This window comes from Branchiostoma floridae, chromosome 1 (assembly GCF_000003815.2).
Source record: "Branchiostoma floridae strain S238N-H82 chromosome 1, Bfl_VNyyK, whole genome shotgun sequence".
Classification (NCBI taxonomy): Eukaryota; Metazoa; Chordata; class Leptocardii; order Amphioxiformes; family Branchiostomatidae; genus Branchiostoma; species Branchiostoma floridae.
The window spans coordinates 28,247,500-28,271,255 of NC_049979.1; the positions used below are offsets into that span (position 1 = coordinate 28,247,500).

General features: G+C 41.6%; 2 protein-coding genes across 13 annotated transcripts in view; one reads left to right on the top strand and one right to left on the bottom strand.

Annotated features, from left to right (window-relative positions):
• Nucleotides 1-11,283: 11,283 nt before the first annotated feature.
• On the bottom strand, nt 11,284-13,378 carry LOC118422908 (general transcription factor IIE subunit 1-like). The gene is made up of 2 exons (XM_035830759.1): nt 13,121-13,378; nt 11,284-12,629 (listed from the first exon to the last, which is right to left on the bottom strand). Exons 1-2 carry the CDS (start codon nt 13,240-13,242, stop codon nt 11,462-11,464), a joined length of 1,290 nt encoding a protein of 429 aa, XP_035686652.1. The 5' UTR covers nt 13,243-13,378; the 3' UTR covers nt 11,284-11,461.
• A 141-nt stretch (nt 13,379-13,519) lies between these two features.
• LOC118413460 (SID1 transmembrane family member 1-like) overlaps nt 13,520-23,756 on the top strand; it is a 49,283-nt gene continuing 39,046 nt past the window's right edge. For all 12 annotated transcript variants that reach the window (XM_035816876.1, XM_035816929.1, XM_035816885.1 and 9 more), the window contains exons 1-3: nt 13,520-13,880; nt 21,939-22,066; nt 22,805-22,966. In XM_035816876.1, the coding sequence (XP_035672769.1) occupies nt 13,665-13,880; nt 21,939-22,066; nt 22,805-22,966 (506 nt within the window). In that variant the 5' untranslated portion in view covers nt 13,520-13,664. The remainder of the gene's footprint in view (nt 13,881-21,938; nt 22,067-22,804; nt 22,967-23,756) is intronic.

Below are 23,756 nucleotides of genomic sequence, written 5' to 3' on the forward strand. Positions count from 1 at the left end.
AAGTGTCACCCGAAAGGATAGTTTTCAACTTACCGGGTAGATGCTTATGTGCACCTCACCCGAAAGGATCGTTTTCAACTTACCAGGCGGATGCATAAGTGGACCTCACCCGAAAGGATCGTTTTCAACTTACAAGGCGGATGCTTAAGTGCAGCTCACCCGAAAGGATCGTTTTCAACTTACCAGGCGGATGCTTAAGTGCACCTCACCCGAAAGGATAGTTTTCAACTTACCGGGCGAATGCTTAAGTGCACCTCACCCGAAAGGATAGTTTTCAACTTACTGGGCGGATGCTTAAGTGCACCTCACCCGAAGAGATAGTTTTCAACTTACCGGGCGGATGCTTAAGTGCACCTCACCCGAAAGAATAGTTTTCAACTTACCGGGCGAATGCTTAAGTGCACCTCATCCGGAAGGATAGTTTTCAACTTACCGGTCGGATGCTTAAGTGCACCTCATCCGGAAGGATAGTTTTTAACTTACCGGTCGGATGCTTAAGTGCATCTCACCCTAAAGGATAGTTTTCAACTTACCGGGCGGATGCTTAAGTGCACCTCACCCGAAAGGATAGTTTTCAACTTACCGGGTGGATGCTTAAGTGCACCTCACCCGAAAGGATAGTTTTCAACTTACCAGGCGGATGCATAAGTGCACCTCACCCGAAAGGATAGTTTTCAACTTACAGGGCGGATGCTTAAGTGCACCTCACCCGAAAGGATAGTTTTCAACTTACCGGGCGGATGCTTAAGTGCACCTCACCCGAAAGGATAGTTTTCAACTTACCGGGCGAATGCTTAAGTGCACCTCACCCGAAAGGATAGTTTTCAACTTACTGGGCGGATGCTTAAGTGCACCTCATCCGGAAGGATAGTTTTTAACTTACCGGTCGGATGCTTAAGTGCATCTCACCCTAAAGGATAGTTTTCAACTTACAAGGCGGATGCTTAAGTGCACCTCACCCTAAAGGATAGTTTTCAACTTACCGGGGGAATGCTTAAGTGCACCTCACCCGAAATGATAGTTTTCAAGTTACCGGGTGGGTGCTTAAGTGCAACTCACCCAAAATCAAATAGACAGTTTTTAACTTACAGGGTGGATGCTTAAGTGCACCTCACCCGAAAGAATAGTTTTCAACTTATCGCGCGGATGCTTTTGTTCACCTCACCCGAAAGGATAGTTTTCCACTTATCGAGCGGATGCTTAAGTGCACCTTACCCAAAAGAATAGTTTTCAACTTACCGGGCGGATGCTTAAGTGTACCTCAATTTATAGGATAGTTTTCAACTTGCCAGGCGGATGCATAAGTACATCTCACCCGAAAGGATAGTTTTCAACTAACCAGGTGGATGCTTAAGTGCACCTCATCCGAAAGGATAGTTTTCCACGTACCAGGCGGATGCTTAAGTGCACTTCACCCGAAAGGATAGTTTTCCACGTACCAGGCGGATGCTTAAGTGCACCTCACCCGAAAGAATCGTTTTCAACTTACCGGGCGGATGCTTAAGTGCATCTCACCCGAAAGGGAAAAGATAGTTTTCAACTAACCAGGCGGAGGCTCAAGTGTCACCCAAAAGGGTAGTTTTCAACTTACCAGGCGGATGCTTAAGTGCACCTCACCCGAATGGATAGTTTTTACCTTCCAGTGGTCGAGGTCGAATCTAGTGGTCGATGAGAAAGCAAAAATAAGATGAGAAAGGCCCTTTGGAGACATGGAATGCGTACGAAATATGATTTTCTTTTCAGCTTGGGGAATGGAAAGTTAAGTGCTCCATTACCAACATCTAAGGAATTAGTGCTTTTGTTTCTTTTCAGCTTACAGTGTGCCAGCCGAAATCTAATACACTTTCGGTCGTGGAGCACTAAAGCTTCCATCCGGTTGTTTTCAACTTACCGGGTGGATGCTTCTGTGCACCTCACCCGAAAGGATAGTTTTCAACTTACCAGGCGGATGCTGAAGTGTCACCCGAAAGGGTAGTTTTCAACTGACCGGGCGGATGCTTAAGTGCATCTCACCCGAAAGGATAGTTTTCAACTAATCGGACATGCGGTCGTATGGTTTAGTGCACCTTGCCCGAATGGATAGTTTTTATCTTTCAGTGATCGAGGTTGAATCTGTTGTCGAGGAGAAAGCAAAAAGGACATGAGGAAGCCCATTTGGAGACATGGAATACGTACGAAATACGATTTCCTTTTCAGCTGATGGAATGTAAAGTTAAGTGATCCATTACCAAAATTCAAGTAATTAGTGCATTTGTTTCCTTTCAGCTTACAGTGTGCGAGCCGAAATCTAATACACTTTCGGCCGTGGAGCACTAAAGCTTCCATCCGATTGTTTTCAACTTACCGGGCGGATGCTTAAGTGCACCTCACCCGAAAGGATAGTCTTTAACTTACCGGGCGGATGCTTAAGTGCACCTCACCCGAAAGGATAATTTTCAACTTACTGGGCGGATGCTTAAGTGCACCTCACCCGAAAGGATAGTCTTTAACTTACCGGGCGGATGCTTAAGTGCACCTCACCCGAAAGGATAATTTTCAACTTACCGGGCGGATGCTTAAGTGCACCTCACCCGAAAGGATAGTCTTTAACTTACCGGGCGGATGCTTAAGTGCACCTCACCCGAAAGGATAATTTTCAACTTACCGGGCGGATGCTTAAGTGCACCTCACCCGAAAGGATAGTCTTTAACTTACTGGGCGGATGCTTAAGTGTCACCCGAAAGGATAGTTTTCAACTTACTGGGCGGATGCTTAAGTGCACCCCACCCGAAAGGATACTTTTCAACTTACTGGGCGGATGCTTAAGTGCACCCCACCCGAAAGGATACTTTTCAACTTACTGGGCGGATGCTTAAGTGCACCTCACCCGAAAGGATAATTTTCAACTTACTGGGCGGATGCTTAAGTGCACCTCACCCGAAAGGATAATTTTCAACTTACTGGGCGGATGCTTAAGTGCATCTGACCCGAAAGGATAATTTTCAACTTACTGGGCGGATGCTTAAGTGCACCTCACCCGAAAGGATAATTTTCAACTTACTGGGCGGATGCTTAAGTGCACCTCACCCGAAAGGATAATTTTCAACTTACTGGGCGGATGCTTAAGTGCACCTCACCCGAAAGGATAATTTTCAACTTACTGGGCGGATGCTTAAGTGCACCTCACCCGAAAGGATAATTTTCAACTTACTGGGCGGATGCTTAAGTGCACCTCACCCGAAAGGATAATTTTCAACTTACTGGGCGGATGCTTAAGTGCATCTGACCCGAAAGGATAATTTTCAACTTACTGGGCGGATGCTTAAGTGCACCTCACCCGAAAGGATAATTTTCAACTTACTGGGCGGATGCTTAAGTGCATCTGACCCGAAAGGATAATTTTCAACTTACTGGGCGGATGCTTAAGTGCACCTCACCCGAAAGGATAATTTTCAACTTACTGGGCGGATGCTTAAGTGCATCTGACCCGAAAGGATACTTTTCAACTTACCAGGCGGATGCTTAAGTGCACCCCACCCGAAATGATATTTTTCGACTAATCGGCCATGCGGCCGGATGCTTTAGCGCACCTTACCCGAATGAAAAGTTATTACCTTCCAGTGGTCGAGGTCGAATCTAGTTGTGGAGAAGAAAGCAAAAAGAAGATGAGGAAGCCCATTTGGAGACATGGAATACGTACGAAACATGATTTTCTTTTCAGCTTATGGATTTGGAAAGTTAAGTGCTCCATTACCAAAATTTAAGGAATTAGTGCTTTTGTTTCTTTTCAGCTTACAGTGTGCGAGCCGAAATCTAATACACTTTCGGCCGTGGAGCACCAAAGCTTCCACCCGGTTGTTTTCAACTTACCGGGTGGATGCTTCTGTGCACCTCACCCGAAAGGATAATTTTCAACTTACCGGGCGGATGCTTAAGTGCACATCACCCAAAAAGATAGTTTTCAACTAACCAGGCGGATGCTGAAGTGTCACCCGAAAGGGTAGTTTTCAACTGACCGGGCGGATGCTTAAGTGCATCTCACCCGAAAGGATAGTTTTCAACTAATCGGACATGCGGTCGTATGGTTTAGTGCACCTTGCCCGAATGGATAGTTTTTATCTTTCAGTGATCGAGGTTGAATCTGTTGGTCGAGGAGAAAGCAAAAAGGACATGAGGAAGCCCATTTGGAGACATGGCATACGTACGAAATATAATTTCCTTTTCAGCTGATGGAATGTAAAGTTAAGTGATCCATTACCAAAATTCAAGTAATTAGTGCATTTGTTTCCTTTCAGCTTACAGTGTGCGAGCCGAAATCTAATACACTTTCGGCCGTGGAGCACTAAAGCTTCCATCCGATTGTTTTCAACTTACTGGGCGGATGCTTAAGTGCACCTCACCCGAAAGGATAGTCTTTAACTTACCGGGCGGATGCTTAAGTGTCACCCGAAAGGATAATTTTCAACTTTCCAGGCGGATGCTTAAGTGCACCTCACCCGAAAGGATAATTTTCAACTTACCGGGCGGATGCTTAAGTGCACCTCACCCGAAAGGATAATTTTCAACTTACTGGGCGGATGCTTAAGTGCATCTCACCCGAAAGGATAATTTTCAACTTTACAGGCGGATGCTTAGGTGCACCCCACCCGAAAGGATAGTTTTCAACTTACCGGGCGGATGCTTAAGTGCACCTCACCCGAAAGGATAATTTTCAACTTACTGGGCGGATGCTTAAGTGCATCTCACACGAAAGGATAGTTTTCAACTTACAGGGCGAATGCTTGGGTGCACCTCACCCTAAATGATAGTTTTCAACTTACCGGGTAGATGCTTATGTGCACCTCACCCGAAAGGATCGTTTTCAACTTACAAGGCGGATGCTTAAGTGCATCTCACCCGAAAGGATCGTTTTCAACTTACCAGGCGGATGCTTAAGTGCACCTCACCCGAAAGGATAGTTTTCAACTTACCGGGCGGATGCTTAAGTGTCACCCGAAAGGATAGATTTCAACTTACTGGGCGAATGCTTAAGTGCACCTCACCCGAAAGGATAGTTTTCAACTTACAGGGCGGATGCTTAAGTGCACCTCACCTGAAAGGATAGTTTTAAATTACCGGGCGGATGCTTAAGTGCACCTCACCCGAAAGGACAGCTTTTAACTTACCAGGCGGATGTTTTAGTGCATCTTACCCGAAAGGGTAGTTTTCAACTTACTTGGAGCATGCGTAAGCACCTCATCCGAAAGGATAGTTTTCAACTTACTGGGCGGATGCTTAAGTGCACCTCACCCGAATGGATAGTTTTCAACTTACCGGGCGGATGCTTAAGTGTCACCCGAAAGGATAGATTTCAACTTTCCAGGCGGATGCTTAAGTGCGTCTCACCCGAAAGAATAATTTTCAATTTACTGGGCGGATGCTTAAGTGCATCTGACCCGAAAGGATAGTTTTCAACTTACCGGGCGGATGCTTAAGTGCACCTCACCCGAAAGGATAATTTTCAACTTACTGGGCGGATGCTTAAGTGCATCTCACCCGAATGGATAATTTTCAACTTACTGGGCGGATGCTTAAGTGCACCTCACCCGAAAGGATAATTTTCAACTTACCAGGCGGATGCTTAAGTGCACCTCACCCGAAATGATATTTTTTGACTAATCGGCCATGCGGCCGGATGCTTTAGCGCACCTTACCCGAATGAAAAGTTTTTACCTTCCAGTGGTCGAGGTCGAATCTAGTGGTGGAGGAGAAAGCAAAAAGAAGATGAGGAAGCCCATTTGGAGACATGGAATGCGTACGAAATATGATTTTCTTTTCAGCTTATGGAATGGAAACTTAAGTGCTTTATTACAAAAATTTAAGGAATTGGTGCAGTTGTTTCTTTTCAGCTTACAGTGTGCCAGCCGAAATCTTATGCACTTTCGGCCGTGGAGCACAAAAGCTTCCATCCGGTTGTTTTCAACTTACCGGGTGGATGCCTTTTTTCACCTCACCCGAAAGGATAGTTTTCAACTTATCGCACAGATGCTTTTGTTCACCTCACCCGAAAGGATAGTTTTCCACTTATCGAGCGGATGCTTAAGTGCACCTTACCCAAAAGAATAGTTTTCAACTTACCGGGCGGATGCTTAAGAACATCTCACCCGAAAGGATAGTTTTCAACTAACCAGGTGGATGCTTAAGTGCATCTCACCCGAAAGGATAGTTTTCCACTTACCAGGCGGATGCTTAAGTGCACCTCACCCGAAAGAATCGTTTTCAACTTACCGGGCGGATGCTTAAGTGCACCTCATCCGAAGGATAGTTTTCAACTTACCGGGCGGATGCTTAAGTGCACCTCACCCGAAAGAATAGATTTCAACTTACCGGGCGGATGCATAAGTGTCACCCGAAAAGATTGTTTTCAACTTATCGAGCGGATGCTTAAGTGCATCTTACCCGAAAGAATAGTTTTCAAGTTTCCGTGTGGATGCTTATACACCTCACCCGAAAGGATAATCTTTAATTTACCATTCGGATGCTTAAGTGAACCTCAGCCGGAAGGATAATTTTCATCTTAACGGGCGGATGCTTAAGTGCACCTCACCCGAAAGGATAGATTTCAACTTACCGGGTGGATGCTTAAGTATACCTCACTCGAAAGGATTGTTTTCAACAACTTAAAGTGGGGATGCTTAAGTGCACCTCACCCGGTTTTGCAAAGATAGGAACTTCTTCAACTTACCTTTGAAAACACCAACCCATTACTAAATGTATTCAGGAACCATTCTACTAAATGAGTTTGTCTTCGCGCACTATAGCACTGCGCACTAGACTCATATTTTCATGACGACCTGCAGTATATACTAGTAATAGGTTGTATTGTACTCGCCTGTTTACGATTCGTGCTCAGGAGCAGCTTTTATAAGCTATTAAGACTGAAGCAATGTTCCAGCCTTCACCATCATAGGCTACCAACGTGTCTGTGCCATCACCTCCTCCCATCGTTATGAACAGCAGAGATCAAGACTGTGTGCAAGTTCTGCTACCTGGGAAGGACCATTACAGGTCAGTGGCAGAGGTGATGCAGAGCATCGGGAACGGGCATGTATGGCCGACCGATTGACAAAGCGAATTTGGCAAGGTCACAGCATCCATCTCCCCACCAAGCTTGCCGTGGTACTGAGTTCACCCCTTTACTGCTGCGACTAGTGCGAGACCTGGACCTCTCACCATCAGCACATCCAGTTACTTGTGCAGTTCCGTCAACGATGTCTGCATGCGGAAATCTGCGACATCATGTAGCAGGATAGAGTACCCAACCTACATGTCATGACGATCTTTCTAACGTTGAGTGCTTGGTCATTAAGTGCCATTAATGTTTCGGTCTGATTGGGAAAGAAGGCCCAGCCGGTAATTTACGGTTCACTTTCTGGCGTAACCCCCACGTGGCTCCGTGGGACACCCTGCGGCTATCGGCTCGGTCGGGCCCCTGAGTGATTTTAATTCGGAGTGGACCTCGTAACAAATAGACGCCGTTCGCTAATAGTGAGCACTTCAAGAGGTACTAGTACTCTGCGGTATCCGACAGTCTATCACTGGGAAAAATACACCCTCTACACACCCATCTTTGCAAAGGTGACCGTAGCATAAGATTGACAGGGCACGTTGTCCGCATGGAGAACAACAGAATCTCCAAGATGCTGCATGCTGTACGGTCAACTGAAGGAAGGGCATCGCGTTCAGGGCAGACTCTTCAATAGATACGTGTGTCGCGACAACATGAAAGCAAGCTTGAGGAGCTGCAACAACAATGTTAACTGCTGGGAAGCAACTGTGACTTGGAGAAGCCAGTTCATAGTAGGAACAAGGGCCTCCGAAGCCAACAGATCAGCTGCTGTCCAAGAGAAGAAGAGGATGAAACAAGGCCATATGCCAGTCTGTATCTTCTCTGCACGTAGCATCTGTTGCCGTTCATCTGCGTCCAAAATTGGCATCTATTCCCACACGAGCCGGAGGACTCATGTTGGCAAATGACAGGATCATCGCCGACAGGAAGGAGTGGGCAGGAGAAACAACAGAATTACATAAAAAACGTACGCGTTTTTGAAACCTGTGAAAGATGTGCACGCAAGCGTTTGACGTTTTTCTTTAATATTTAGTTCTGTTCTTTGCTTCACCTGTATATTTTGCTTCTTCTTTTTGTTCTTATCTTTTTGCTGTTGTATCATTTTCCCTTTTGTTGTTTTTTGGTATTTTTCCTTTTTGTTGCGTTGTCTCTTTTGTTGTTTTCTTTTTGTTGTTTTTCTTTGTTCTTTTTCCTTTTTTTTAGCTTTTTTATTTCTATTTTTATTTTTCATTTTATGTAATTTTTTATTTTTTGTTATTTTTCATGTTTTTGTGATTTTTCCTTTTTGCTATTTTTCCTTTTTGTTATCTTTTTGCTATTTTTCATTTTTTCGTAATTTTTCCTTTTTATTGTTTTTCCTTTTTGTAATATTTCCTCTTTGTCTTTCATTTTTGTCATTCGAATTCATGTTTAATGTTCTTCCCTTTTGTTCTTTTTCTCTTTCACAATATTTGGTAAGTTACCTTTAAATTTGTTCTTTTAGTAGAACAATAGTATTACTTACCTACATTAGTAATATACTTAAGATTTTCATTATTATTAGCTTGATTTACTTTAGGTATACTAAAGATATTTTCTTTCCGACAATATCAACCATTTTCGTGTGTAGCCTATATGCCATGAGTTAAGTTCTGTGTGGAATAGAATCAACATGCATGGCCTTTTTTTGCATGCCAATTAGGGCTGGGTACCGATACAGCGTACCGGTACAAAACCGGTTTTTCTCATTGGACCGGTCCAGAAAAACCGCACCTGAAAAAATTAGGTGGACCGGATGTTGGACCTATTAGGAAATTAACAGATTATTTGATCAGGCATTCACACGTTTCGGCGCTTGCAAGTGGAAGAAAATAACAAGAGTGAAGTAGGGTAGAGTTTATAGTCATTTGTACCAAGTTTTACAGCCAGTCGTACAGGTGCAGTTAGCGTCGTAGGATTTTAAAACGCCAGTGTAAGTCTAATACTCCATCAAACAGATTTCTTTGTAGTGGAATGGACCATTGGTATGAGTCATACTGCATCAGGTCCAGGTTCAGGTCCGGACCTGGACCTGATCCTTTGGACCTGAACCGGACCTGGACCTGAATTTTCTGTACCGGTACCCAGCCCTAATGCCAATACATTTTGTATGGTTCCAAGTGTACCTTGGTTGTACCCAAGTTGTATCCTTTGTATGCATTAGCTTTAATCTATTCTTTTTAATAGTTGACTGCATGTGTCTTCATAAAACATCTGATTCAGGCACTAGTGTGTAGATTTAGGCTGCAATATTTTGAACGTAACAATACACTTAGTTTCTTATTTTTCGTTCTACTAATGTTAATAAGGTTAGTTTGATTCCATTATATGGATGCATCTGTCATTTTTTCGGTATACAAAAAAGGTATTCTACCACACTGCAAACCTTCCAAAGCAGTTGCAAAATCATTAAATTTATAGAACGGAAGAACGGATACTAATACTAGTATCATGGAAGGCAAAATCAATTCTGTCTTGAAGTCAAGAAAGAACAAAATGAACACTCTATTGTTGGGTATACCATATACTCATACGAACTTGCCGAAGACAGATTTCAAAATGAAGTCAACTTGTTTTAACTAAACTTCTGTTTTTTTTTTCACGCTCGCATCAGTTTCTGGGTTTCTGGAAGATGTCATCCATATGATCAAATCAATATGGCCTTATATCCCCTTTTCAGATTCCAGGTATATACAGGTGGTGTGTGGGCATCACTTGTATCTCTCCTCTCAACAGTGATGTAAAGTTGGGACAAATTTTTATGGACATAAAATATCAATTGCGAAAACAAATTGTGTACAACTTCCAACAATTCACCTTAAAGTTTGCTGTGAACAGAATGTCTGTTGAGAGGAACCTGGTCGTCTGTCTTCCCCATCCGTTGGACGGTGACTGGTCTCGCCTCCTCGACTCTGGTGCCGTCTGGGCAACAACAGGACTGAAGGAAATGTTACATACTTTTCCTCTTGTCTTGCTGGCTAAACGAGACCATAACAAATCAAACCAAGTGAACATAAACTGTTATGACTCAAATGGGCAAGTACAAATGTAACTACAACAATTCAAGCCAATCTTCCACTTCAGCAACATTACAAGAAGCCAGGATAATACTTACTGTAAGAAAGAAAGATACTTTGATAATAATGTTTTTGATTTGTGACCGATTTGTGCTTTGGTTTGCTATGGAGGAGTTGACTGTGGATGAATCTATCTTTGTAAACAGTATGACATGAGAACTCTTGATTAGATGTGGCTCTCTGGATGCAAAGGTGATTTAGAGGTCTAAAAGTAAAACTAAAGCTGGGTTTTGCTCATGATACAAGGTAGGTACTAGGTAAGGGTCTGGAAAGTGTAGGTCAAGTTTGATAACAGGCCTCCTAGCAGCTCCCAGTTTTTCTCAGCAGAACTTCAAAGTTAGAGTTCTAATTTCTTAAGTTCTCTTATTACAAATTCTTGAGTGGAGGTTAGCTCTTGTGCCAGCAGGGAGTTTGGACCCCCTAACAGTGGGCTTTTTTGTTAAAAACTTTAATGGATTTCCACTGTTTTTGCAACATTTTGTATGTCTTTGCAAGGAGGTTAAAAACCACCTAATTTTTAACCTCCCTGGTCTTTGTATTGGTACTTCTGCACAGTACAGGACAAAGGCTCTAATCAAGGACAGAAAAGCAGCTAGAGGCATACAATGTCTCAAAAACCTGCTGGACCCAACATCTGGTTGTAGATAAAAAAGAACCACCATCTAGGTCCCCTATATTAGTATACATATGTTGATTAAAATAGATCCAAGTCGGTGGGGTCATGTGAGTTTGGCTCTGGGGATTTCGTGTGTTAGCCGGCTTTAGTAATAGTAGTGACATGCTTTTAGTGGCATGCATTGGGGAAATAATGCAGCTATTATGCAGTCAGAGATCAGGATAACAGTTCAGAATAACTATACCATTCATTTAAATAATTAAAACTTCCTTCATACAAATTATAGAAATAGAAAAAGGAACAAGAATCCCTACCTACCAACCTTAATTTTTCAGGACTGAAACCAGAAACAAGGTATTTTTTCTTGGGCGGAGTGGTAGACACAATATTTAACTCTTGCCCTTATTCTATTCACATATTTGATTGGGGCATCAGTCCCAAGAGAAAATCACTACAAGTTGCAAAAATACAAGGGGACAGGATGGGCTTTACTTCAATCTTTATTTGTTGGATGAACCAAATCTAGTAGTGTTCGTTTGCAAAATCCTCCACTGAGATTTAGTTACGGCCCCCACAAATAACCGAACTGACTCAGTCAATTTAGAACAATTTATATGATAAAGTCCTCCATCACAATAAAAAGGTGTTCTATCTTCCATCTTATCAGTCGTATAAATGAGCGTAGTACTGCTGTCCAATCTTCATGTAAGCCTCTTTCTCCGCTGATGTCATCTGTGCGATGAGGTCTGGCCTCTCGCTGACTTGGTGATACGGGTACTCTACTCCTCCCACCGTTACCATGGGAACATCCTCTTCCTCATCATCTTCATCCTGCATCTCTTCCACCTCTTGTGAGTTAGTACCAGATATGCCAGGCTGAGCCATCATTCCAAAGAAGTTGTTGGAGTCCTCTGTGTCCGACTTACTACTATCGCTGTCGCTATCGGCAACCCCCGCCGACGGGATGGCCGCGGAGACGGCTGAGCTCGCCCCCTTCTTCTCGTGCGCCAGAAGGACCCGCATGATGTCGTTGTTGTCCTGTTGCGCGCTGGGGCGGGACTCCATGATGCCTGGTTCTTTCACGCCGTCCGACGACAAGGATAGTTCTTCATCGTGTACAGTGCTGTCCCTCAGCCATACTGGTCGCTCCTTCACCTCAGCCGCAGGTAAGGCCGCGGATGGAGCATTCTTATTCTCCATGTTGATCGTGACCTCTTGGTTCAGGTCAAGTCCGACACGCTGCGTACCATCGGCCCAGCCGCGACTACCTCCGGACTCGCCCGGTCTCCCTCCGCCCGAGACCGTCTTATTAGGAATGAGCCCAAGTATGAGGTCGGGATCCAAGACCTCTTGTGGTAGGCTCATGTCTTCCAGCTCCCGCAACAGTTGATAGACGGGTTCGATCTGTTGGTTGAAGCGTACCAGGAGCGTACGCGAATCCTTCTCCTGGTCCCGGCTCTGGTCTTCCTGCACCTCCGTCTGACAGTACGTACAGTTGAACGTCCCCGTCAACGGGTCAAACAGCTGGTCCGTCTCCAAGTCCGTAAACGTCTTCCCGCACATCGGGCAGAGGAACGACGCCCGGTTCGTCGAGTCCCTCTCGTCCGTTTCAATCTTCCGCCGCATGTGGTCCAGCTTGTACTTGACCACGTTGACCACCATCTTGTAGTTGACGGAGTAGTAGTTGTGGCGGGTGGTGTGCCCGTCCGAGTGGGTCTCCATCCGCATGCGCGACTTCAGGAACTGGTCGTTCTTCAGCTGGGTGATGATCATCCGCAGATGTTTCCTCTCGAATTTCAGTTTCTCTATCAGGTCCTCTTCTTTGATGTACCTGTCACAAAAAATATAGGGACAGTCAAGTACTGTGAATACATTTGAACTGGATGTGATTTAGTTCGTAGAAAAAACGGAGTGTTTGCAACTTGGTTTTGAGATTGTCATAGTGCTATATGTCGCATACTGCTACAGTAATTGAGTAAAGAAAACACTGGTGCCGTTACCGTAAGTTTACAGAAAACCAGTCAAAAAAACACGTACTACAGTTGCTTTCTGAAGTGCTGACGTTTTCAACTGTCACTGATCTAATCACATGTACCCTCTGGAAGTATGGTTTAGTACTTTGGTATCGTAAAATTTATTTTACAATTTACCTATCCAAGCATAATTCAGAGAGGACACTGCCAAGTGATATCTGACAAATTTGTACAGTTCGCTGTAACGTATACTTAGTGGAACAAGCTGACAGACGGCATATACAAGGAAAATGTCACTATTTTCCCCATAGCATCTGCTTGGAGAGTAGCGAAAACCATGCTGTCTTACCTGTTGTGAACCAAGATGTCCATAACAAGCGCGTGTTCTATTCCATAGAAACCCCGGGTTATGAGTCTCACCAGTTTGATGAGTGGCTGAGGGATTTCAGGGGGTGTCGTTTGGTTCTCCATCGAAATTTGAAGACTCTAAAACTGTCAAAAACTATCAAAAATGCCTAAACTTCTGCTAAATACGTAAAATACGATCCAACTCAAAGATTCTCCTGTTGCACATGCGCACCGTAGCCATACCTTACCTACCTGAATGTCATTATATTGACCAATCAGAAGGCAGCCAGTTTCTACAGTATTATCGAATGTTACAATTTTATCCAATCAGTGAACTGTAAGCGGTCAATATACACCAATCAAGAGCCCCAAAATATATGACGCAATGGTAGCAAAGAAACCGGAAGTGAAAATGGAGCATTCAGAATCTCCATAATGAGATGCGGTTTGACGATCCAACACTAAAACCTGTCTTTTATTCTTCGGGACCATGTAGAAACCACTTGTTAGACTTCAGGTATACGTAGTGCGTATCTTTTTAGGAAATGGCCACCTCTGTGGTCTTGGTGGTCGCGATTTTAACAGCGACTTCAACGGTCGAGGCGTCCGGGGATGTGTCTTCGGGGGCCAGATCGACCAGGGTCCGAAGACAAACCGGAGAGCTACGGCAAGAAATACCCGCTCAGTTCAACCAAATCTACCAGGGATCCGTGTTCAACGGCACGGAGGATATCTACCGGTATTCCTACATGCAAAATGAGGTAAGAAGAATATTAGGAATTATTAAAGGAAGATCCAGATAATTTTTGTAAATTGACGTTCTCAACGCAACAGTGCTTTACCTGAAAAAAGGGCGGGGCCAAACCATTTGAAGATGGTCGTTCTATTGATATCTATCAGTGACAATATTGTGAAAACTCGAACAATTCGTTCGTTGATGGGATGGGAGTCTTTTGTGTCATGATGGCACAATCATAATTTTCAGTGGCCCCTTATTCACATCGCGGTATAGCCCACCCCGAAAATCAATATGCTGTATTCAAGGAGGCCATGCATTGAATTCCCAAATGGAATAACACTAACGCTGAACCTTATTATTAGCTGGGCATGATTATGCGCAATGCTGGGGCTAAGCTTTTTATTTGTGATGGCCAGACGATTTCACACGTCATACCAAGATACTGTAAATGCAGAAATGTTTGCGTTTTTTCGCGTTGGCCACTTCACTGCGAACTCGAAACCTACTCCAACATTTTTCCATTACAGTATGTGATTACAGTTTTGTTGTGCTACCGTGAACTCAAATCCACCACGAATACTCCAATTTTTTTCACTACCGCGAAATTAAATCCCTGTGAACATAAATGCATTTACGGTATGATGTCATTGCATCAGATTCAAAAATGTTGTAACTTCACTCTTTCCTGGGGTCAATTGTTTATGGCTCTACAAGTTGTTTGTTTGTTTGTAGTTTTGTTTGTATTGCATACTCCATAGGACTGCCATATGCCTTGAAATGCCAGGTTTGTACGAAATGGTACATGCTACATATCGGGACAGATTCAATACGAGCAATCACGTTTTTGTTTACATCGGAGGTAGTCTACAACTGGTGCCTACCAGGACATCATTCAGCCTATTAGTTTACTAGTAAATATTTACAGATCAAATTACAAATTAAAATATAAATTGATCTTCTGTCTTCCACCTGCTTTCTACCTGCCAGTGCGTCACTGTGACATCATCCTGATTGCTCGTATTGATCCACTCACACCAGGAGGGACTCCTACCCTTTTCGATAAGTGTAGTGGGTTCTTTACTTGCCTGCGGTGTGGCTGTCCTCAAATTCGGGACCTCCATTTAACGCCCTATCCGAGGGGAGTACCTAAACAAAGCTGGTGACCAGTAATTAGGGGGTTCCAAATAAAAATGCAATTTGGAAACACAGATAGGCAAATAGACTTATAAGTTATAGCCTAACCTTTTTTGCAAAGATAATAATTATACTTCATTATATCATAGTTATACCTTGCGGTAATTTTTTGTGGCCTGTTTCCAAATATATTGTTTCTCCCATATTGCTTTCAGTATCAGAAAGAGGATTACTTCATAGCGATTTTTCCTAATCCCAAAGGATTGGCTTAACCTTCGTTCCTGGGCTGCCCACGCCACCATGGTACATGTAATGTTGGTTTATGTAGATAAATTATTGAAAAGGCCATACATGTACTAGGTTTTGTCACGCTTACATGTACTAACCTAGCTAAGCATATTATGTATGGTCACATTTGTAATACAATTTTTAGCAAGGCTTTTTATTCTTTGATTTTGAAAGAACTAATTACAACTGTTCTCAAGGATGGGGGGGGGATAAATTTTTCATTCAAAAGATGTGATGTTTCTTTTATAGCACATCCACAACTGTTTAAAAAATGCCTTCACTGTTGTATATCTATCATACAACACAAATAATCATTTAGTTAGGCGTAGGAAAAAATGTTGTGTTTCTAGATGTGGCCTTGAAAATTCGGGTCATTAGATAATCTTACTTTTTTAAGAGTTCCGCCAAAGTGATCTAGCAAGTACGTAACTTTAGCAATTTGTAAAACTGAAATGCATCAGATACTGGTATTTGTAACATTATGATTTGAAATGATACAGAAATACATTACATTACAAGCACAATGCATGTTCACAATTTGATGTGTTTCAATTAACTGCACAAAGAAGTACAATGTTTACTAGTAGATTACTACACATTCTTATCATCCTCTCAATAGAGCCCTTATCTCTCAACAGAGTGTAAAAGACATTAGGGAGTCTGTCTGAATTTCATCACGCAGATATCACTTTTATCAGATAGCAAATTTTATGTCCCTTGCCAGTGGTCGACCAAGAAGGCATAGCGAAGGGTCGACAGGTTTTTGCGGGTTCGGTATCCGGAAACACAGCAGTTTTCCCTAGGCCTTACGATGTCGATATACATCATCTATCATAGCTGTTGCCCTATATATAGCTCTTGGTTTCTGTCTCAGAAGACGTTAGTATAGTAGTGTTTGTTTGAATTTTAGTCACAGCAATATGGCTCTCTAGATGTCATGCTCATTGAAAGTCTATAATTATTTTCATTATCTTTCAATTCAACCAGAATTCATGAGATTCAGAAGCACTGGTAGCCTGCGCTCCTGTGGTCAATTGATTACATTCATAATCCATGATTGAATATCGTTATACATTTGAAGCCAAAAAAATGAGGTCAGCAAAGAATTGTCAAGAGGGAGCTCCATGCCGTGGTAAAATAACTCCCAAGCTCTAGTATATTGTTGTTAAAACACTAACAGTTTTCATGATCAAATAGTGACACTAGACTCAACTGTGGACTGCCATTTTGTTTCCCCAGACTTACCGCTTTGTCATCATTCAGTGTGTCCGTAAATAGCTTCCATATAAGATCAATAATACTTCGACTGTCCAATTCGCATAAGTGGAAGAAAAGGGTTTTCATCCAAAATGTTCAAAATTAGTCAGTCAGTCAACATTGGTAGTTTGGACAGTTAAAACAGTAAAATAAAATGTGTTTCAAATTCTACTTTGAGTTTGAGGAATAGAAGGTAACGATATTGGGAACGACTTCTTTATTAATTGAGGAAGGCATCTAATTGCCTTTTTTTTTGCCTTTTTGGTTTGCACAAGTGCGTAGGATATGCGAATTTCTGCCGCCGTTTGGTTAAAACGGTCATGATCTTCAATATAATTGGGCTTGGTGCAATGTTGCACCTGATACCACCCAATCCTTGCTATATATATGCGTCAGTGTCTCCCTTGGCTTTAGCATGGAAATTCTCCCACCTAGCCTTTTTGAGGATGCAGACAAAGTTTAGATTAAGGGCTTGACCGCATTCATGGCTTAATAGGTTTTCACGACAAGGGAATTCTTGGAACCGTCGTTGACGTCTGGTGCAAAACTCAAACTCCCTTGTGACGGAAAATGTCATCTGTACATGTACATGTACATCCCTGACGACAATTAATTTGTTCTGTGTCACTAGAAATGCAGCAACGAAAAATTGGTTACGACATATGGGCGACCATATTTAAGACAGGTTGATTGAAAGACCCATGAGATTCTTACCAATCCAATTGCAAAATTGTTCTATTGTAAGTGTATGTATATATGTACATTGTATATCACACACAGCGTATAATGTAATACTGGTAGAAATGCAGCAATGAAAAACTAGTATCATGACTGATATGCGACCATACCTGATGACACTTTGATTGACTTGACTCCAATTGCAAAATCATTCTATTGGTATTTTCATGATAACATGGTATGTCATGATTGTATATCCTTGACGACTGTTGGTTCTGTGATATCCTCAGTAGATATGCAGCAACGAAAATATTGTATCACGACATATCTGCGACTGTATCTGAAGACATGACCCTTGAGATCTTTGCCAATCCAATTGCAAAATCATTCTATTGGTTTTGTAAAGGAAACATGTAGAGTGTAATTGTATATCCTTTTCAACAGTTGGTTCTATGCTCACTAGCGGTAGAAATGCAGCAACGAAAATCTAGTATAATGACATATATGCCTGAAGACAGGATGATTAAAAATAACATGACCCAGGAGATCTTTTCCAATCCAATTGTAAATTATTCTATTAGTATTGTAAAGGACCACAGTGTGTCATGTTCATCTACTGGTTGTATTTGTCATGTACGCTATTAACGTCTGTGATATGGATTGAGAAGGCAGTTTTAGTGTCATATCTTTGCAAAGAAGTCACATTATGCTGTTTTAGCATTTTCTCATCATTTTTCTAATGATGATTACTTAACTTCCAAGGGCCAAAGTTATGAAATTCATGTAGTTTGCATGAAATTTTTCTAATGATGTTTACTTAACAGGGCTCGAAATACACTTTTCAGTCAACTTGCACCAGTGCAAGTTAAGCCAAAGGTAACTTGCACCAAAAGAAACTTACTTGCACAACCCAAAATAGTGAACTGTTAACCCTTTATTCTTCTTCTGAAAATTTGCAAATATATGGGGATACATAAAGACCACATGTTTGGATATTTGTTTTCCAAAGCGTATTTTATTTTGGATTTCAAATTGTACAACAAATGTGAATTTAGGCTTAATTTAAGACAATTCAATGTCTACAACTTGATAAGATCACTCTTCGAGTGACTTCCATCACTATTCTTAACCATCGCTAGAACAACTCAATACAAACACATATAACTGGAAGATCCAGTTGATCATATCAAAGTCACTAAATTGTATGCAAAATGTATTTACTCATATGCAAATCAAGGTAAGACAACACCATAGGAATTATTAGCATTATAGAGATGGAATTGTCTTCAACTTTTGTTTACCTGGATGTCTAACCAAGTTTAGAAATAACAAATTTAGGCTATTTTTTTATTCAATGTTGTTTTCTTTTACCTTTCAATGGCAGACAATATTCTTGGTGTGTGTAAGCTTTTTCTAAAGTCAGGTATTAGTGGATAAAAGTAACTTGCACTGGTGCAAGTTTGGTCCAAACTTACTTGCACCACACCAATTTTACATGCACAAACTTGCATATGCATGTGGTATTTCGAGCCCTGCTTAACTTCCAAGGGCCAAAGTTATGAAATTCCTGTCATTTACAAATGTACCACAATAATTTCATATTACATAATGTACGTATAAATATTTTATCATATGAGGTTTTCATTTTACATATTTGATGTTGATGTTCCTATCTTTGTCAGTTACACATGTCACATGTTTGAAAGTCCTATCATGGAATGTAGTGGATCTATGGTATTAAGTATTTTGCACAATACCTCCTTAAATTATGTCAATAAGAAATACTTAAGCTACTGACGGTCTGTTGCCCCTCCTGCAGTTATTCTTGTTCAAAAATCTAAACAAAATTTGCCCTACAGTTCCTTAGAACCTGTTAGGGGGCCCAAACCAAACCAAACCCAAAGTCTATAACGAGATAAGAAAACCCAAATTTCAGACACACAGACACACACACAAACATTAATACTAAATAATAGGCATCAAAACATATCCTTTGGGGGCACGGTATGAATGAGCCATTTCTACAGACAACAGATGTACCATTTTTATACACTACTAGACCAGCAATCCATAGTCAATTAAATGCTCTTTAAGGGAGCAATTCCATTTATAACTTCTAGATGCAGTCTTTAACACACATACACACACACACACACACACACGCATGTGCACACACACACATACACTTACACACTCACACAGACACACACACTCACACACACACTCACACATACACACATACACACACACACACACTCAAACCCCCCACACAAACATTTAGTCATCAAAACATATCCTTTGGGGGAACGGTATGACTACTAGCATGAATACATGTAAGCCATTTCTATAGACAACAGATGTGCCATTTCTATACACTACAAGCCGTTCATCAAACAAATGGCTAGACCAGCGTTCCATAGTCAATTAAATGCTCTTTAAGGGAGCAATTCTGCCGTTAATTGTGTGGTAAGCCGGCATTTCAACCTCCCAGCTAGGATTTATAATTTATCACCTCGCTCATCAAACATTCATGGTGTGGGATTGTTCCAGTTAGAGGGAGGGTCGCCATTTTCCAGTGGGGGGGCAACAGTGTGTGATTCAAACCGACAGGTAATTATAAAGCCGCAACAGCAGAATTTATTAGTTCTCGGAATTTTGAGGCCTAGGAAAAAAAGGTTCTGTTTGCAGTCTGGAAAAATAGGGTCAGTAGGGAGGAATTATCATTTTTCCTTTCAGATTTTTGCTTGAATGACCAAAAAATACAGGTTATCAAATTGAATTATTAGTATTATTAATGTAAAACTGAAATGATTCAAGCAATGGTTTTTTCAGCATCATATTTTGAGTAATAAAAAAGATATATTGTACAAGCACAAGTCTATTAAACAAAGAGGTAACGTTACATTGTTTACAAGTACATTAATCAACTGTTCATGCAAAGCCTTAACATTAGGTGCTTTTCTACAATGCTAGTTCACCTTTATCCGCAGAGTAACCTATATTCGTTGTGTTACCCTCACGGTATTATGGGATATCAAGTCGACAAATCGAGGTTTCAAGTTGTAATATGTTCAAACAAGTGTAGTTTAAAACTATCGTCAATTGACTTGATATCCCTAAATACCTGTTTTCTGAAACTAACAATATAGGTTACCCTGCAAATATTTAGGTAAACTAGCGTTACTTAAATCACAGCTCGCAGGTAAAAAAAATTACTTTCAGAGCTCATAATTATTCAAGACAACGTATGAATCATTATGAAGTGGAAAAGTTCCCTTCCGCGTCATGTTGATTTGCTAGTCTTCATTTAAAAATCATCAACTTGGGAGAATAACAATCCGTTCATTACTGTAATGTGCTTGGGGCAATTGGCTTTCCTCAGACGTGTACATGGGACTTCCGGCATAGCATCCCCTAGGAAGGATTGGTAGTATGCATGCATACCCAGTATACATAGCAGTGTGAAGGGCATTGAGGTTATCCAACCCTTGATGTCGATGAAAGTTAGACATAGGTATAGAATTACAACACGGTGTATTCTGTATCACCTGAGGTACCAGCCTGACTGTGGGTGGGATCCCCCGAAGGCTGAATTGTAATCTGATACGCGGGAGGGCTGGGACTGAGGGTGATGCGGAATACACCGTGTTGTAATTTATTTTTATCATATCCATCCGAGAAAACACACGTTTCAATGCAAACTACATCCTGAAGTTGAGAAAATTTTGGTGTCTTCGAACGGAAATGGTAAATAAAAATTTGGTGTGTGAATTTTCGACCATTCCACACGTGGGCATTCCATTTATTCAATCAAAACCTGTGTGATATGGTACATGTGGAAGCCCACGTGATGCATGTAGAATATAACATGGCGTATAGTATATAATATGGCCAGACCTGCAAAAGGGCTGGGACCGAGGGCGATACGTAATATCCCGTGTTGTATTTTATTTTTAATGCCAACCTGAAAAAACTCAAGTGTGTCTGAAAAAAAAGAGCAGAAGACGGACATCAATGCACATCGCATCAACAACTTTGTCAATTTGAACAAAAGAACTGGTGCACTCAAGCAAGTTCGAATTGCTTGAATTGAACTATGAAACCCCGAGCTGTACTGTGAAATACAGACCGGTCGGAAAACCGATATCAAACATAAAAATGGCCCGAGTATGATATATGGTTAGTTATCATCTGGTCCAGAACACCTGTATTGAACGTTATTGTGGCTGAAGTATGACATAGAATAAGAAGGTAACAGTTACTCAAGCAGCTTCAAGCAACTTCAAGCACCTGGATAAGATTTGGAATTTTATTGGGTTATTGGGTGGGCCGACTACTCACTCTTTGCAGCCAGGGGCTGAATTGCGAGGAGCTTACAATAGGCGGGGCTAAATCGCAAGGGTCTGGAGCGAGCTGCCATTCGGCGCCACTCAGGTGACCTCAATACGACAGTAATTGCCCCAGGTGCGGCCAAGGTGCTGTAGGTTTTTTTGGACCACTCACACCGCACCATCGCACATGTGGCGGGTTCTTTAACGTGCCTGGGGTATGGCTCTCCCTAGACACGGGACCTCCATTTAACGTCCTATCCGAGGGACTTAAATAGAATTGGATATGGTCAGACGTTACAGAGAGTATCTGCTGTCTTACAAGTTACAACAGTGACTGGACAAACCCATGACCTTCGGTGTGGTTGACATATTGTGTCTGTATTTCCTCCCAGTCGTCCCCACGTGCCATCCGTGTGGAGGTGAAGAGCCAAGGAGCGTCGGAGGACTACCCTCTGCTGTTCGTGGTGCGACAACAGCGGGGCATCCTGTCGTGGCAGGTGCCCCTCATGATCAGAGGCATGTGAGTAGCAAACAAATGAATAAATGTCTCTTTATTTCATATGATTATTATGTAATGCTGTTCACTAGGGTGACGTATATCCTTTGTTGGTATAAAAAAAAACGCATTTAGGGAAATGAAGTCGACGGACAGTGGTTTCTGGTTTCAAAATGGAATATCTTGAAAGTAATCTGAAACCACAGTCCGCAGACTTGATACTCCTAAATGTGCTGTTTTTAAAGACAACGGATAAAGTCACCCCATGGATAAAGGTGAACTCCCGTTACATGTATACATCTACTGGGTTAAGTACGGGTCACAACAAAACAATAGGTTGCAAATATAAATTGACAAGCTTCTATGATAAGTATAAGTGAATTCAACTTCTTGCTTCTTTGTGATGGTGAAAGTTTAAGAGCAAATATAAATTATTACAAATTTTTGTAGATGTAGATATTTCTGAAAGATGATTTTTGAATGAAAGGATATCTAAGCTCCTTGATCTTAGTCAGAATATTTCTATAATTTTAGACATCTTAGATGTTTGATAATTATCCTGAATAAAGGGGTTTTGAAAATTCAAAATGTTTTCGAAATGTCCAAAGAAGTCAGATTCAAATCTTCATATTTCATCTTAAAAAGATAGAAATATTCTGACTTAGATCAAGGAGCTTAGGTTTTCTTTTATTCAAAATGATTCAAATATCATATGACTTGGAATAGACTCTTTTTTATATACTTTTTTCTTCCATTTTGTAGCTATGGATACGACAAGGTGAGCCGTACGCTGTGTCCCATGGACCACCTGCAGACTGGTGTGAAGGACGAGAGGGAAACCGTGTACCTGGAAGTGTCGGCTGCATCGCCTGCCGCACTTAACTACCGCGTCAACGCAACCATTCTCACTGACTTCAGCTTGAGGTTTGTTTGTTTGTTTGAACCTTTATTTATTCATAAAAGCTTAAATCGGCCTGCAGGTCGCATTTCATTCAGGTCATGAGGGAAGAGGCAAGGGTCACACAAAGTATATAACAGAGATACAGTTACATCGTTTAGAGTCCTTATAAGTCCTATATATACACATGATAATGAATGTAGAATAAGTACTATCTAATACCAGCTCAAAAAAGACCAAGAAACATTCATGCCTTTAAGTTCCAGAGTTACCAAGTTGAACTTAGGATTGATGTGTTTAAAAATTTGTACTTTACCAGAACTATCGTAGAGTGGAATTTCTTATAACCAAGTACAGTAGCGGCATCTTCTCTGGGTAGTTTTAAAGAACGCTTGCAGATAGATGTGCAAAAGTTAGGTGTGACAGGTTGTTCAGTGTAATATAACCAGCTGCTGCCACGTCTGCAAAGCTGGTGTGTTACGCGAAAGGGGGTTATGCCGGCTATATAGATACAGATACAGATACATGTACCTGTAGATGAATAGATGAATTCAGAATTTTGTGTATTACAAAACTTACTTGCATCACGTGATACAAGTGGTTTTTATGGTCTGTAGAAGTGTGAACTTGTCTCTTGGAAAGTATCACGCCAGGAAGGACAGTATTTGCACGTTCGTATGAATTTTTCCCAGGGGATTTCTATCCATCTAATAAAATCAACATGGCCTAATGCTCATGAAAGAATAGATGATGGAAATATCTTTTTTGTTTTGTAAGTTTATGACAATTAAAGAAATGTGCACTACTGCATGAAAA

Bases quoted from the DNA above. Each gene is read 5' to 3' on its own strand.
- LOC118422908 (XM_035830759.1), bottom strand. From the start codon at position 13,242: ATGGAGAACCAAACGACACCCCCTGAAATCCCTCAGCCACTCATCAAA. The intron at 12,630-13,120 runs GTAAGACAGCAT...TTTTTGTGACAG, and splicing joins GACATCTTGGTTCACAACAG to GTACATCAAAGAAGAGGACC.